At 41.2% G+C, this 14,911-nt stretch overlaps 1 protein-coding gene across 1 annotated transcript; it reads right to left on the minus strand.

Annotated features, from left to right (window-relative positions):
• Positions 1-3,337: 3,337 nt before the first annotated feature.
• prom2 (prominin 2) lies at positions 3,338-14,275 on the minus strand. The gene is made up of 24 exons (XM_068568136.1): positions 14,147-14,275; positions 12,909-13,238; positions 11,805-11,866; positions 11,241-11,446; positions 10,836-10,956; positions 10,383-10,446; positions 10,192-10,281; positions 9,504-9,700; positions 8,604-8,678; positions 8,260-8,323; positions 7,952-8,108; positions 7,709-7,861; positions 7,463-7,586; positions 7,250-7,338; positions 6,996-7,080; positions 6,751-6,894; positions 6,583-6,651; positions 6,344-6,436; positions 6,182-6,235; positions 6,011-6,091; positions 4,705-4,773; positions 4,520-4,609; positions 4,299-4,411; positions 3,338-4,194 (listed from the first exon to the last, which is right to left on the minus strand). Exons 2-24 carry the CDS (start codon positions 13,168-13,170, stop codon positions 4,143-4,145), a joined length of 2,514 nt encoding a protein of 837 aa, XP_068424237.1. The 5' UTR covers positions 13,171-13,238; positions 14,147-14,275; the 3' UTR covers positions 3,338-4,142.
• Positions 14,276-14,911: the final 636 nt, after the last annotated feature.

The raw sequence follows: 14,911 nt of genomic DNA on the forward strand, positions 1-14,911 counted from the left end.
TGGAATGCAAAAAAGCTGAAGCATAAAGCTGAAATATTTGAAAGGAATTGCTAAACATAGCTGAACATAGTGAAATATAGTTGAATAAAGCTTAAAAAAGCTGAATATATTTGAAAATTAAATGTATAATTGGAAAAGTTGAAAGGAAAACTGCATCATCTAAATCAGGGGTGTCAAACATACGACCTAGCCCGCCACAGTGTCCAGTCCAAGAGAAGGAGAAAAAAAAGCTTTTTTTTTTAAAAATGAAAGTCAGCCATAGGTGGGGTTTGAACCACTGACCCTTTGCTTCTAAGACGGAGTTGCTAACCACTGATCTACAGGCGCAGTTGGTCAGACGACTGATATTATTGGGTTGCCGTGTGTCTACAAAACCATCTGTTAAACCTCAGAAAGTGAACGTCAGTGACGCTGTTAATCCTGACGTCTGTAACTGAAGTGACTTGCACACACGCGCGCGCACACACACGCGAACGTGCACGCGACCATAATAACACTTTAGCGCTGCCGTTCGCGCGGCCGTTTCACGTTAGTCAGCGTTCACGTATGCTGCCGTTCACGTGCGTGCACGGCCGTTTACGTGCGCGACCGTTCACGCACGTGCACGTGCGCACCCGTTCGCGTGTGGGGTCGTTCAAGTGCCTTCAGCCTGCAGATGCACAGACTAAAAGGCTCCTGTTAAAGAGTTGAAAGCGGATTTGAAGATGTTCTTCATTGGAAACCATTCATTTTTAATTTGATAAAAAGCTGAATAATTTTAAAATTTGAGAAGATATGAAAAATGTAAAAGCGTAGATTAATAGCTGAGGGTTTTGTCAACATTTGAAATTTTAAATATCGTCTCAAGCTCAACATATGAAGAAACTGTAAACGTTTGAAGTTGAAGATGATTTGAAGATTTCCCCATTGGGTCCCATTATAAAAAAAATCATAAAAAGCTTAATAATTTGGAAATTTGAAAAGTAAGAAATATGAAAAGGCATAGCTATTGTGTCCTTAAGTAGCTGAATATTTGAATAATTGAACTTTTTTCTGTAGCTGAAAATATGAAGGAGTTTAAGAGGTCCAAAATACGGATGGAAGAAATAGAATAATAAAAATAATAATAATAATAATAATAATAATAATAAGTTTAATAAAGATTTGAAGAACAATAGTTGGAATGCTTGCAGCATTCCAACTAATAAAAAGTTTAATAAAGATTTGAAGAACAATAGTTGGAATGCTTGCAGCATTCCAACTAACTAGAAAATTTCGCAAGAAATTTTGAAAGTGTGGCTACTACTGCCGTAAGACCTCGCAATATATAGCTTTTGTTTCTGACGCCCGTCTCTCCTCCAAAGCACTTGAGTTGGTTTGTGTGTTAAACTGATTGGCTGATATGAAGCACCTGTGTGCTGCCGTCGTCATGGTGACCAAATGAGCGCCAGCAGACTGATTAGAGGCAGACTGGACTGTGGACTTAAGGAAATAAACTACTGAACGTCCTGAACACACACAAACGTATATGAAATATCATATGACCTTATTAATGATCACAGTGTTGACAACTACACAATATAAAACACATGTAAACGTCTTTGTGTGTGTCTGTGTGTGTGTGTATGTGTCTGTTTGTGTGTGTGTGTTTGTGTGTCTGTTTGTGTGTGTGTGTCTGTTTGTGTGTGTGTGTGTTTGTGTATGTGTTTGTTTGTTTGTGTGTGTGTATGTGTGTCTGTGTGTGTGAGACAAACAGACAGAGAGACAGAAGTCATCTGTGTTGTGTGTGCGTGTGTAAGTGTCTGTGTGTCTGTTAAACTGCCCTAACGAGAACACCTGTGGGTCGTTAGATCAAAGGTTGCCATGGTGATGACTTCAAAGGGACTTCCTTACGCTGAGCTTAATAGACCTAAATACTGTGGAACTCCTTTCAAACTATTTTAAAAAAATGGTACTTTAAAAGCCACTATTGCTTCGATATCGCATATTGAGCGTTAGGAAGACCTGATGAACAGATACTGTGACTGGCGAGTCTGTACGATAAAACATGTGTCTGTACGGGCGATTTACAAATCAGGTACGAGCTTCAGGGGAGACGTGGCTTTGGAGGGAGATTTAACATGGCGGCGGATGGCAGAGCGAGGTGGACTTTCTCTCACATTCAGTCCGATTACGAGACGTCTGAATGTGTTGGATTCCTATCGACCGCAGTTTATGACAGAAGACAAGATTTCCAACGTTTTGAGCTATAAATTATGCCCACAGAGTACACAGTACGGAGTTTACGGCAAATTTAAAAAAAAAAAATCTTCAAGATCTGACGTGGGTCTGCCCTCTAACATGACATCACGTGCTCTGAACTCCGCAACACACACTCATGCAAAAGAGAGAAAAGGCGGCAAAAAAACATAAAACTAAAACGCTGACAATTATGACAGTATAAAATATATCAATAAGTGGAGATATGCGGTAATAGCTGAAAGTTTTGGCAACATTTTAAACTTGGAATGGTGTCTCTAGCTGAAAGCATGGCAGAGCCTTAGGCTTTTGGAGCTGAAGAAGTTTTAAAACGTTTTTCATTGGAAACCATTCATTTTTATTTTTATAAAAAGTTTAATAATTTAAATATTTGAAAAAATATGAAAAATGTAAAAGCGTAGAATAATAGCTGAACGTTTTGTCAACATTTGAAATTTGAAATTGTGTCTCTAGCTGAACGTATGAAGAACCTGCAAATGTTTGAAGTTGAAGATGATTTGAAGATTTCCCCATTGGGTCCCATTTTAAAAAAAATCATAAAAAGTTTAATAATTTAAAAATTTGAAAAGTCTGAAATTTGAAAAGGAAGTTGCACACGTGTGCTTAAGAAGCTGAATATTTGAATAATTGAACTTTTTTCTGTAGCTGAAAATATGAAGGAGCTGAAGAGGTCCAAAATACGTACGGAAGAAATAGAATAATAATAATAAGTTTTTTAAAGATTCGAAGAACAATAGTTGGAATGCTCGAAGCATTCCAACTAATAAGTTTTTTAAAGATTCGAAGAACAATAGTTGGAATGCTCGAAGCATTCCAACTAATAATAAGCCCGCAGGAGAACATGAAGTGTGCTTCCAGCATGGGGTCTCTGACCCCATGCGGCTGAAGCCACACTTAACTAAAGCGATATGCTAGGCTACAAATGTGCCGTGTGAAAAGCACGTTCGTGGTTTGTGTTGAAAATAGACGGATTGATCTTTTAGATTCCACTCATGTTATGGCTAAAAAGGTTGAAAAATGCGCAGCAGACTTGTTTGGTAATCAGTGGCAGTTTACTTACAATAGTTTTCAAAAAATCTCAATCACATTGACCAAATTACCAATATAAAGTGCTGTGTAACAGAAATATAAAACACAATCTACTACAGAGGACCAAGCAGTACAAAGTACAAAAATAATTATTATGGAATTATGAATCACTTCAGTCAAAAATCTATATGTACAAATGTATTTTCAAGCAAAAGAACTAAACTTTGCATTTGTATATATCTGTTATTAAAGTCATTTGTTTCATGATTCATACAACTATGTGTGCTTAAATTTCCAATATTAGTGCAAATGTGATTAAGAATTTAATTAAAAAGTGTTTCCCGCTGGAATTAGGTTGCTATACCATGGCAGCAAACAGAAAGAGGCTATAACATTATAAAAAAAAGCCTGTTGGCACAGTAACGCACTGCTGCACAAACATCAGTGTATATAAATGTGTAGATGTGATTAACTCACAGAAATATGCTTTACAGTTTGAAATGTACAGCCCATATTTTCAAATTCCAGCAACATGCTCAGTTCATATATCAAAATGCATACAAAACATTTATGTCACATAATAAGTCTCTTTGATATGTTTATTCAACATTATGAAAGATTCCCTGCTGATTCCCTTATGTCCTGTGTTGCCCTGAGGTCAAATCAAAGATGCTGTGTGTGAGGCATAACTACTGGTTGCATCTGGTCAAAATTGGAGTTACCTCACCACTTTATTGATTTCTTTAGACTTTTTATTTTCCTAGACTTCACCATAGTGACAATGTGCCACATCTGTGCATTAGTGCACCATGTGTCTTTATTTTGTCAAGCGATGCCACAGTAATTTAAAGCTGTAACCCACATCAGCTGTCTTCTCAGGTGATTTTCATCTGGGCCCGTGGGATGTGGTTCATAATTAACTTGTCACTGGAAAGAGAGACATTAAAAGCAGTCAAAGGCAGGCCGGACATGTGATTCAAGTAAATACATTTAGTAGATGTTGTATGTCCAGTTGAGTTTGTGTCCCTTACTCATAGACATCAGAAAACTTCATTGTCCTGTAGTACTTTGCGAGTTTGATCGAAAAGATGATGCTGGGGATGAAGAAGATCATGCACCAGCCCAGACTGAACCAGAATGCATTCTAGAAAGACAGAGCAGGTATAATGAGGACTTAGCATGTGTTGAAGACAGATCAATTAGCCATGACCGTGTACAGCTGTAGGTGGAGCAAACCACGTCTGATCCTCACCAGAGACTCCACAATGTACGAGCAGAGGATAATCTCAGCAGAGTCCACAGCTCCGGCTACCGGCCCACAGCGGCCCATCTGCTGTGTGATCTGAGAGAGAGTACACAGATCAGTACAGTACAAACCTACGAACATCGGACACATACTTTGTTCGTTTAAATTGTAAGAATCGGATCAAAATTTACCGTAGCATTTGCCCAGTCAGCATAATGGATGAAGTAACCCAGCTGACAGTCCAAAAACAGTCTGCTCTCCTAGGATTGAGAGAGAGAGAGAGAGAGAGGGAGAGAGAGAGAGAGAGAGAGAGAGAGAGAGAGAGAGAGAGTAAGAGAGAGAGAAAGAGAGAGAGAGAGAGAGAGAGAGAGAGAGAGAGAGAGAGAGAGAGAGAGAGAGAGAGAGAGAGTAAATTCCACACATTTTCTTCCTGCTTCATGGAGAAGGTCATGAGGAATCAGTGGAACGTTTGGCCATCTCGGCATGTGGAAGTCTGGGTAAATCCTCTGAAGTGACCCGTAAATAATTGCAATGACAGTAATATTAGGCACAGCAGGGCAATTAGGTTATTCACATCTCATATTTCATCCACGTCGGCCATTTTACATAATGCATCAAATATTAAAGGGTAAGGCTGGTGATATTCTATATTTTTATAGCGCTCAACAAATCCAACAATTACTTCCTCTAACCAACAGGTATTGTCTGTGGTGCCAAGTTCTGACAGTTCATATCCATTGTTGTCCACAAATGATTAAAACACGTCACTGAGCCACTCCGTTGCACTGGGTGACATTTCCCTTCATTAACCGTGAACACTCACACTCACTTTGGTTTATTTTAGGTCAGACAGTCACATATGCACAGTAGTGGTGACGTAAATGCTCACAAGAGCACCAGATGTGCGTCAACCGCTTCCTAAAATAGTCCCAGGCAAATGCAGTATGAACTACTGTTGGGTCAACTTTTGCTAAAAACTACACGGTCGAGGTGTTTGAAGAAACTACTGAGTCTGTTAATCAAAAACTACATATTCATGATCTGTTTCTTAAAATGTTTGTCTTTACTAAAAACAAATGGGCTTGAGGCCACAGACAGGGCTCTAAAGTCAGAGGAGAGATGGACTAGATCGTCAGTTTTTTGTCAACGTTAACGAATATCAAAGTCATCCATAACCTCTAAATAAATGATTAAGGATGATTATTCGATTCAAGAATTAAAGGGAAACTGGATATTTAAAGCGAATGCTGGTCATTGAGGTCAGGTTTGTTACGATCCACCAACAATGTTTACATGACAAAATGTAAATATGCCTCAATTCAAAGGAAACACGGCCATAATCTGCTGGTCAGAAGCTTGAAAAACTGAAGACCGACGTGATGAAGCAACACACCTCCTCCTTGCCCCCTTTGGCTAAATGACTGGCTGACCACAGGCATTAGCAGAGCACATGGCGCCCTCTTTCTTCTAGCTCATGTGACTCATGACTCTACTCACGGTCTTGACAATCTGTGTCGTATTTGTGTCGAGGAAGTCTTGTGCTGCTCCCACATTGCTCAGCACCTCCTCCACTGTTCCCTGGAGGAGCCGGAGAGAGGGAATGAGCCACAGGAACAAAGAGACGAGAATTACTTTTATTCTTGTTCAGGTGTTAGTCAGTGCACTCACATTGATTTTTTCTGCTCTGGATCCGAGGCTCCCGATGGTAGAGTTTAGGTCTTCCTGAGGGGAAAAAGCAGTCGATGTCCATGTTTAAATTCAGATGGATGACCAAAATGGGAAAACCAGAATAAGGACATTAGGAGAGACCAGATGGGGCAGGCTACTCACCAGTTGTGGGATGATGATTGTTTCTATATCGGTCTGAATTTGCCTCAGGTCCCTGGCCTCATTTTGGAGCTGTTCTCGAGTATCGCTGTTTGTCTAGAAACAAGCAAATGGTTGTTTATTTAAAAGAACACAAGCATCAGAAAAAATAGTATTAAAATCATGTGACATGTTTATAGTGCAGAGAAGCAGAGGAAAGTGTATAATGATACCAGGGTATGCATGATGTTAATGGGACTCACTTGAATGGCAGCGAGCTTATCAAGTTCATCTGCTGTTGTATTCAGATTGATGCTGGAGATGTTGTTCATCTGAAAGAGATATGCAAGGGACACTGGCTCACATGTGGATACATATAATTGATGATAAATCTACACAAAAATGCATGCAAGTCCATGAATAAGGCCTACCTGCTGCATGAAAGCAGTGGAGTCAATATTTGTAACCTTGCTGGAGAAGCTTCTGAGCTGGTTTTTAACCTCAGGGCTCAGGAGAGTGATGTTGGACAGAGTGATGTCTGCGTTCTCAAAGTGCTGCTGGATCTGCTCTGTGTACTGTGTGTGGGATCGACACATTTCAACATGTGTGAAATGAAGTTACTGTCTCAGAACTTCATTTATTTTGAGCAATTGAAAAGGACTGTTAGGAAACTCACTTTAGTTATATTGAGCAGGTCTTCAAGGTTTACGAGCTCATACAGGTGGAGCGTTGTCCACAGAGGCTGGTTTTTCTCACAGTCTCTGTAAACATTAACGTCAAGTCAAACTTATTTGTATACCTAATCAAAATAATACATTTACAGTGCTTCATTAATCCCACAAACTTTAGACTCATAAATATAAGAAGGGGAAAAAATTGGAGACAAGCCTGTGTGTGTGCATGCACATGAGTATATGCATTTACACATACCTGTAGATATCAGAGATATTGATGTTGGTTTTCAATCCCAAAGTTGCACCTATGTCCAACCCTGGAAATACACCTGGAGTATCAATAAACTGTGGAGAGAGAAGGCATTAATATTAACACAAGGCTATCTCACACACGACTGTAGCTGCTTTCAAATCCCTGCAGAAATTGGTGTATGCAGGTGTGTGTGTGTGTTTTTTGTGTTATTGTTACCTTCAACAGTTGTCCGTCGATCCAGGGCCGACAGATCAGAGTGTAAACGTTCCCGCCGAGCAGGAACAGCAGCAGCACAGCTATCATCAACAGCCATGAGAAGAAGAAGCTGAGACCGGCACCTCTGCAACCACATCCAGGTCAGAGGTCAAACAAGAAGTGAGGAGGTGAAACAGTTTGATGTTTCCCCTCTGAATAACAGCATCACATGTTGTTCAAATGAAAACATTAAATCCCAGCACTCACATCATAAAGAAGGTGCCTCCACAATCCGCCGCGCAGGAGCGCTTCGTGGGATCGGCCTCGGGTGTCAGACCCAGAGGGCCCATGACCAGACCCAGGAAGTTACACACCACCACCAGGAGGACCACGCAGCACAGGACCACACACACGGCCCATCTGAAGAAGTATGCACACATGGCATGTATGGGATTTTTGGCTTTTTCTTGCATTGATCACACGTGTTAGCAATTATTTTTATTTTTTCACCTAATATGCTCTGCTCGCTTGATCTCTGGTGTGATTTGCCTGATATTTCTCTGCAGCAGGTTCAGCGTCTCCGACACATTTCCCAAAGCAGATAGAGGGATGTTATTGGTAACCTGAGAGATCTGAGATTTTATGTTACCCAACAGCTGCTTGCTGCCTGAAAAACAGAGACACAGAGAAACACAGACATTTTTAATATAGTATTTTTTTTTAATTGATCTTATCCTATAATTAAATAAGTTAATTAAGACACTAATATCTGAAAGAGGAAGACCTGAAATTAGTTTGAACTTAATGTGCTCACTCACTTTGAACTACATCCTTAGTGGCATTGGTCACCCTCTGGGGGATGCCGTTGAAATAGCCCTCCACCTGAAAAACAGAGAATTAATTAGCATAATAGATATAGTGTTGAAGTTTAATTATGTCTTTCTGTTTAACTCTTTTCAATGAAAAATAGCATTGTTGTAGTCAACCCTGTATACACACATTAGCTTCCCCTCAAAGTGTGTCGCTCAACAATGATTACATCATCTTTGGATAAAAGTTGTCAACAATCTTCCCTCTATCTATCCACTTATTAGACTGGAAGGCATTACAATATGTAGATAGATGATTATTAGCGTATTTTTGTTAATTAGAAGACACTGACCTCCTTGACTTTGGATTTGAGATCAATTCTGTTGATTTCATCCACTGCAGACTGCAACTCGTTCAAGCTGGGAATCTGTGGAGAACAAACCCAAGACGAACCATTGTGACCAGCCGTCACATGTAATGACACGTTGTACTTCAAGTCAACAGAAGAGGGCAGCAGTCTTCAGCAAAACAAGTCTTTATAGGTTTCTATAGATGGTAATAAAGAGCCGCTGGGCCACAATAAAACGGGTTGATAAAAAGGCTCTTCTTTTGTCTTGTTGTCATGATCAAAATGATATATTAATTTAATACTGATGAGGAAACGAGACAAAACAAAATGGGCAAGAGTAAAAGAGATTAGAAGAGAGAAGAGAGAATAGGGGAAGAGAGAAAAGGACAGGAGAGACGATGAGACGAGACAAAAGATAAAGACAAGAGAAAGACAAAAGGGGCCGAGACCAGGGAAGATGAGAAAAGAGGAGAGGTGACAAGAGCTGAAGAGAAGACGATAAAAGACAGAAGAGAAGACGAGAAGAGAAGTCGAGAAGAGATGCGATTATGCGACTGGAGAGAAAAGGAGAAAAGACGAGAGCAGAGGAGAGTCTGCATGTGTCAGAGTTAGAGTGTAGGAGGAATAGAGAAGAACAGATGGGAGGACAAATCAGCTGTTTAGACAAAGCCAAAAACAAATAGCTATTATCTTGTGTCAGTGTCAGCCCGCCTCAGAGTTTGACTGAATAAATTAATACAAACCCAATAAAGGCACTGATTCTTCATCTGCACTACAGGAAGAGGAGCAGTCAAACCTTACTCCTCTCGTGCTTAAAACATTGAAGCTGAGATGACTCCATTTAAACAGAAAACACAGGAATATCTCTCGCTGCGTATGAGGTCACACAAACTCAGGACTTACAGTGATGGAGATGTCCAGCGTTAGGTTGCCTAGCAGAGGCTTCAGGTTGTTACAGCCTGTGCAGTTTGGGTCTGATAAGGTGTTATTGATTCGGTTTTTCACAGCAGTGAGGTTGGCCTGGACGTGGTCCCCGCTGGACTGCAGCTGGGCCAAAGAAGAGTTCAGCTGGTCTAGTTGAAGAGTGGTGTTTACCGTCTCTGCTCACACGAATGGAAAACACAGTCAGTTTATGCTCCTGATTAAAAAATAACAAAGTTTTAAGACTCTGACTTTTTTGATGCTGGCTTTGAGAGCGAAATTAATTCAAAAAGCTAAAATGAATGGAAGTTCTGAACAATAGGTGGACACTAAATAAGTAAAGAGAGATTTTAGTGAGTGGACGATGTCGGTAAATGATGCGTCACCACTTCATTTGTCATCTTGGATAAGGAAGAATTACTGCAGCCCAAAAAAACTACAAATTTATGCTGCAAACCTACACGCTCAACGACAAACCCATTGGACTCATTTGCAGCTGTCTGTTGCAAGGGAGCACGTTTAGAAGAAGAAAATGAAGTGATTCCAGTCTGAAAGTGTTTTCTACTTCAACTGAAGAATTGTAAATACATGAGCTGATCTCTTGTCAAATATGTGCACAAGCTTTGACATGCTGGGGCTAAACAGGACGCGGCATGCAGGTACACTCTACCTTGGTCCAGCAGTCTAACCGAGTGCAGTGCCAGGTCCAGGGTTGCTCGCATTCGCTCCTTAATCTCTCTTCCCAACTGAGGTCCAACGGCTGATTGGAACAAAGATGTGAGGTGTTAATCGAGGTTATCACGGCTGTTACTGAACAAACGTGGTTCCTCTATTTATACATTATTAGTTCCCTGTTCTTACCATCCAGATTGCTGGACACCTCCTGTACGGTTCTGTAGCTCTCAGTCACCACATCGTCAACTTGCTGGAAATAAGCAAAGGGGAAAAAAGATATTTCAAAGAGTGCAAATATAAGATAAGGGTTGAAAAACAGCATACCATATGTCGATGACTGATGACTGATTACACAAAGTAATCAACAAACACACTCCGAGCCTGCCTTTCCTGTCAACCTTCTCCCACTCTCTTGTATCTTGAGATAAATGTATTGACACTACAGAGTGCATAGCTGGTCTTTAACCAGCAGACTAACTAGAGAATTTGGGGGTCTGTTTGTCACAAAAGTCGTCGATTCGCTGCACGTTGATGGCAGGAGTGTAGAACATAACTAGTAGTCTGATAATGCTGCAGCATTAAAGTCCCAGATCTTTTGTACATACTATTTCCATACTCAATTAACTGGTTTCCTCTTACCTGCGGCACAGCAGTGAGGAAGGATTGGATGTTGTTTATAGTTTTGTTGAGCTCCACTTGACTCTGGTCCACACTCACTTTCATGGCTTCGTTACTTTTAAACATGCATATGTTCCCAGCCCTAGAAATATGCACACACGCACACGCACGCGCGCACACACACACACACACACACACACACACACACACACACACACACACACACACACACACACACACACACTCATAATTCAATTTGTGTCATGAACATAATCCAAGTGAGACACACAGGCAGTGAGGCATGCATATTCAAGCTGTCTTTTTGCAATGCTAATTTCAGATAACACATCATTATGCTGTCAAAAAACACATCAGAGCACGCGCGCACACACACACACACACACACACACACACACACACACATACAGGAGAATGACTGTGGTGACGAATGCAGTCCAGTAGAGAGTTCTTCTGTGACAGTGAATGGAGGACGTTTGCTTCTGGTACATCTTCCCACCACAGTTGCCACAGCAGCGACAGCACGCCAACAAGAAACCAACTATGGGCATCAGAACGATGTACAGGACGCCAATGGCTGCACACACCAGGAACCCCACTTCATACACCAGGGCCTGAACACAAAACACACACACAAAAATACATGTCACAAGATGGCAGAACAGCAGCGAGTCTCTGTGGTCTGTTGTGACGTCAAACACTGAGAGACATCACCGGGCAGTTTTACATTACTGTGGTGAGAGTCCACAATCAGAGAGGATGAAAGAGTCTGAGTAACTCCAGTCGACTGGGATAAATACACACAAGGCTGCTTTAACATTAAACATTCTCAGATTACCAGCTCCAGCGGCTCATTCGCGCACACACACACACACACACACACACACACACACACACACACACACACACACACACAAACACACACATACACTTAGGTAGAGATTATATGTGAATAAATGTACATTCACTTACTTTTTTGATGCTTTCTTGACTTATCTCTATTTCAAAATCCTTGACTATATTCAGGATCAGATCTATAAAGAATTACGAGAGAAAGAAAAAAAAAGATTGTGAAAAAATGGAGGAAACACAGAAGCCAGGGATAGCTAATTGTTCTACTCCGCCAGGCTCTGTCCCAGTTATCCTTGTACAAAAGCCCGGCCATGGTTACAATATGCCCTGTGCACCATACAAACACTTTAATCTCTTGCATTGTAAAAGTGGAAAAATGACACCTCCATATTGTGGTTACCAGGAAACTAGGACAGCTTTCAATAGGCAATGCATTTTTACACAAAAACACAATGCAAAGCCTATGGTTTACGGCTCTAAATGTTATTCACAAAACACAGGCGCAGGTAAACGAGAAGATGTTTTGTTCAGGCGCTCCTCACACAAGGTTTTTGTATAGTCCTCACCTGTCTGTCATATCAGATTGCTGTCTGGCATATATTACTTTAAAATTTCCATTTTTATACAAAACGCCATCAAGATGTTTGTCGTATGGTAGAGCGTAGGCAATGTGTTGGAACAACTGTTGACACAGAGAAGGTTTTGTAACGAAACATACGTATATTCATGCTTTCATTAAGTACGTTTCTAGTGGTTTAAATACACCTAAAATATAAAAGTCCAACATGATGTTCACTGAGAACACTCACTTTGAACTTGGCAAAGGTTGTCCAACATGTCTTTATGTCTGTTTTTTTATTTTTTTTAAATCAACAGCAAGCAGGAAATTATACAGGTTTTTGTGACATTACAGCACGTCACAGTGACAAACAAAAGACTGATGTAATACAAGTAAGAGGAAACAGTGGGCTAAAAGCATCAGAGCAGAACATTAAGATTAAAGATTGACCAAGTAAAATACAAGAAACGCCACTAACTTACTGATTAACCAATCCTGTCATCTCTCTGTACTGGCATTATTAGCTTTAGAGGAGGTTCAAGGGTGAAAACTGATGTGTCACCTTTGTAGGGAAATTGTGAGTGTGAAAGGATTTCAATGTCATTTAGGTTTCACCTGAAGAAACACTCAGTGTTTGATTAGTGACTGATACTGGTGACACTGACCTTCAGGAAAGGGTTTAGGCTGAACTGTGTGGAGGAAGGACTGGACCAGAGCGGCCATGAAGCCCACACTGGCGTCCTCCTCTGCTGTGAGCTGGTACTGGGGCTGGGTGAGGTTCTGTGGGGCCGCGACTGCAGGACAGGACGTCTGTGGAGGGCCAGTCTGGGCCAGGCTGAGCCGCAGCAGCAACACTCCCACCGCGGCCCTGAACGCTCCAGCGCTGCCCTGCCCCCTCAATCCCCTCACGCTCTCACAAAATCCCATGTCTACAGGTGGAGAAAGACTCGGCTGGACAAACAGAGTGATCACCTCATGGCTCCGCCTTGATGCACCTGGAAAACAAGACAAAGAGGCCGAATACAATGACACACTTACTTAGACAAGGCAGGAGAAGTATCGAGATTTCAGAAGAAACCCACAGGCTGAGTCACAGAGAAAGAGGTCACAGTGCAGTTTGTGACAAAATGGCAACAGAAAAAAACTCCTGCTGTTTTGCAGAAAAAACATTGCAATGGTATTTCATAAATGGGAAATATAACCGTTAAGCCAACGCCTATACGCCAACGTTTCTGAGCAAAGCAGTGACCTTTATGCCTTTATTTCATACTTCGTGACTACGTGACCAGAGACTTTGGAGTTAGTCGTGGTGCTGACATTTAAAAAGTTACAGGAAGAGTCCTGGAAAAAAAGAGGGGTTATTGCAGCAGGTATGGTTTAGATGTCAACACTGTGTTCATAGTGTAAACACACAGAAACACTGCATCCGCTTCAGATACCTGCATCACTTCTGTTTAGCCAAACCCATGTCCCATGTTTCTCAGAGCAGTTGAGTATACAACGTTCATCAGCGCCAGGGGGGAAAAGCATTATTCCTTCACCAAGCTTCTGCACAATATTTGAACAATCGTCAACTATATGTTTTTATAGGTGTCGCTCTCTTAAGCAAATAACTTAACAAGGAACAAGCCCTAAGCTAATTGAAGGGTTCGACATCCTCTTACGGTAAAAGCAAGGTGTTGAAGTCAGAGAAAACAATAGACTTGTTTAAAAAAAACATTACATACAGCATCTCTGCAAACAAGCTGTCTGAGCAGTTCATCCTGGTTTAGGCACATGTCAAGGTAAAGGTGTGAGGTAGCGGGTTAAAGAGTGAGTTCAAAGTCAAAGAGAGCAAATGAGAAAGGGATAGAAACAGAGGAATACAAAATGTAGACAGGCTGTTTTCTCTCAGTCCACTCACCTTCCTTGGTCAGACATATGAGGACAGTCGCGCTGATCTGATCTCCAGTAATTCAGTAAGGGGCGTGTGAGTCTTAAGGTCCTGTAGAAACCTGATCTGCTCTGCTCTTGCTGTGAAGTTGAAGCTGACTGTGTGCTCGCCTGGAGAACACTGAGCAGTGAGGGAGGGAGAGAAGGGAGGTCCTTAAAGAGAGACCCAGGGAGAGAGAGAGGGAGGGAGGGAGGGACGTGGGAAAGAAGAGTCAGAGCGCTGGGAAAGAAGCAAATAATTGCAAGGGTTAACTTCCAACATTTTTTATCACTTTGCTTCCTAGATTATTGAGAGTATCAAGAGGAAATAACAGGGTTCCTAAGCGTAAGGTTCCATGTACCAATAGCAGGTTTATTTACTGTATATGTGTTTGCTGGGAAAAAAAAGGTGATTTTCTGTCACAGTCTCTCTATGTATACCTCCAAGCCCATATGGTGTGGTATCCAAACAAGCAACAACACAGCCCAAATATGCACAACATAGCTTGAAAGGAGGCAGTTGGGGAAGGACGTTTTGAGAGCATATAAGCTAAATGTTGCCAAAAAAAGATTCAGCTGACATTTATTGAAAGAAATCCCCCTCCCCATGTTATAACTGTTGTCAAGATATACAGTATAACTGCAGCTGAAGAAGCAAGACTAGAATTAAAGTATTGCTCTACAGACTGAACTACGCCTACTTTTAGGAAAAGAAGAACCACAGGAGGACAACATGGAGACAGTGCATTACTTACCA

The sequence above is a fragment of the Clinocottus analis genome, unplaced genomic scaffold (assembly GCF_023055335.1).
Source record: "Clinocottus analis isolate CAN_PGR_092001 unplaced genomic scaffold, fCliAna1.0.p SCAF_8, whole genome shotgun sequence".
Classification (NCBI taxonomy): domain Eukaryota; kingdom Metazoa; phylum Chordata; class Actinopteri; order Perciformes; family Cottidae; genus Clinocottus; species Clinocottus analis.

Coding starts and splice junctions, on each gene's coding strand:
- prom2 (XM_068568136.1), bottom strand. CDS start 13,170: ATGGGATTTTGTGAGAGCGTGAGGGGATTGAGGGGGCAGGGCAGCGCT. Junction 10,957..11,240: donor GTCACCACAGTCATTCTCCT/GTATGTGTGTGT, acceptor GCATATTTCTAG/GGCTGGGAACATATGCATGT. Junction 7,862..7,951: donor AAGCGAGCAGAGCATATTAG/GTGAAAAAATAA, acceptor ATACTTCTTCAG/ATGGGCCGTGTGTGTGGTCC.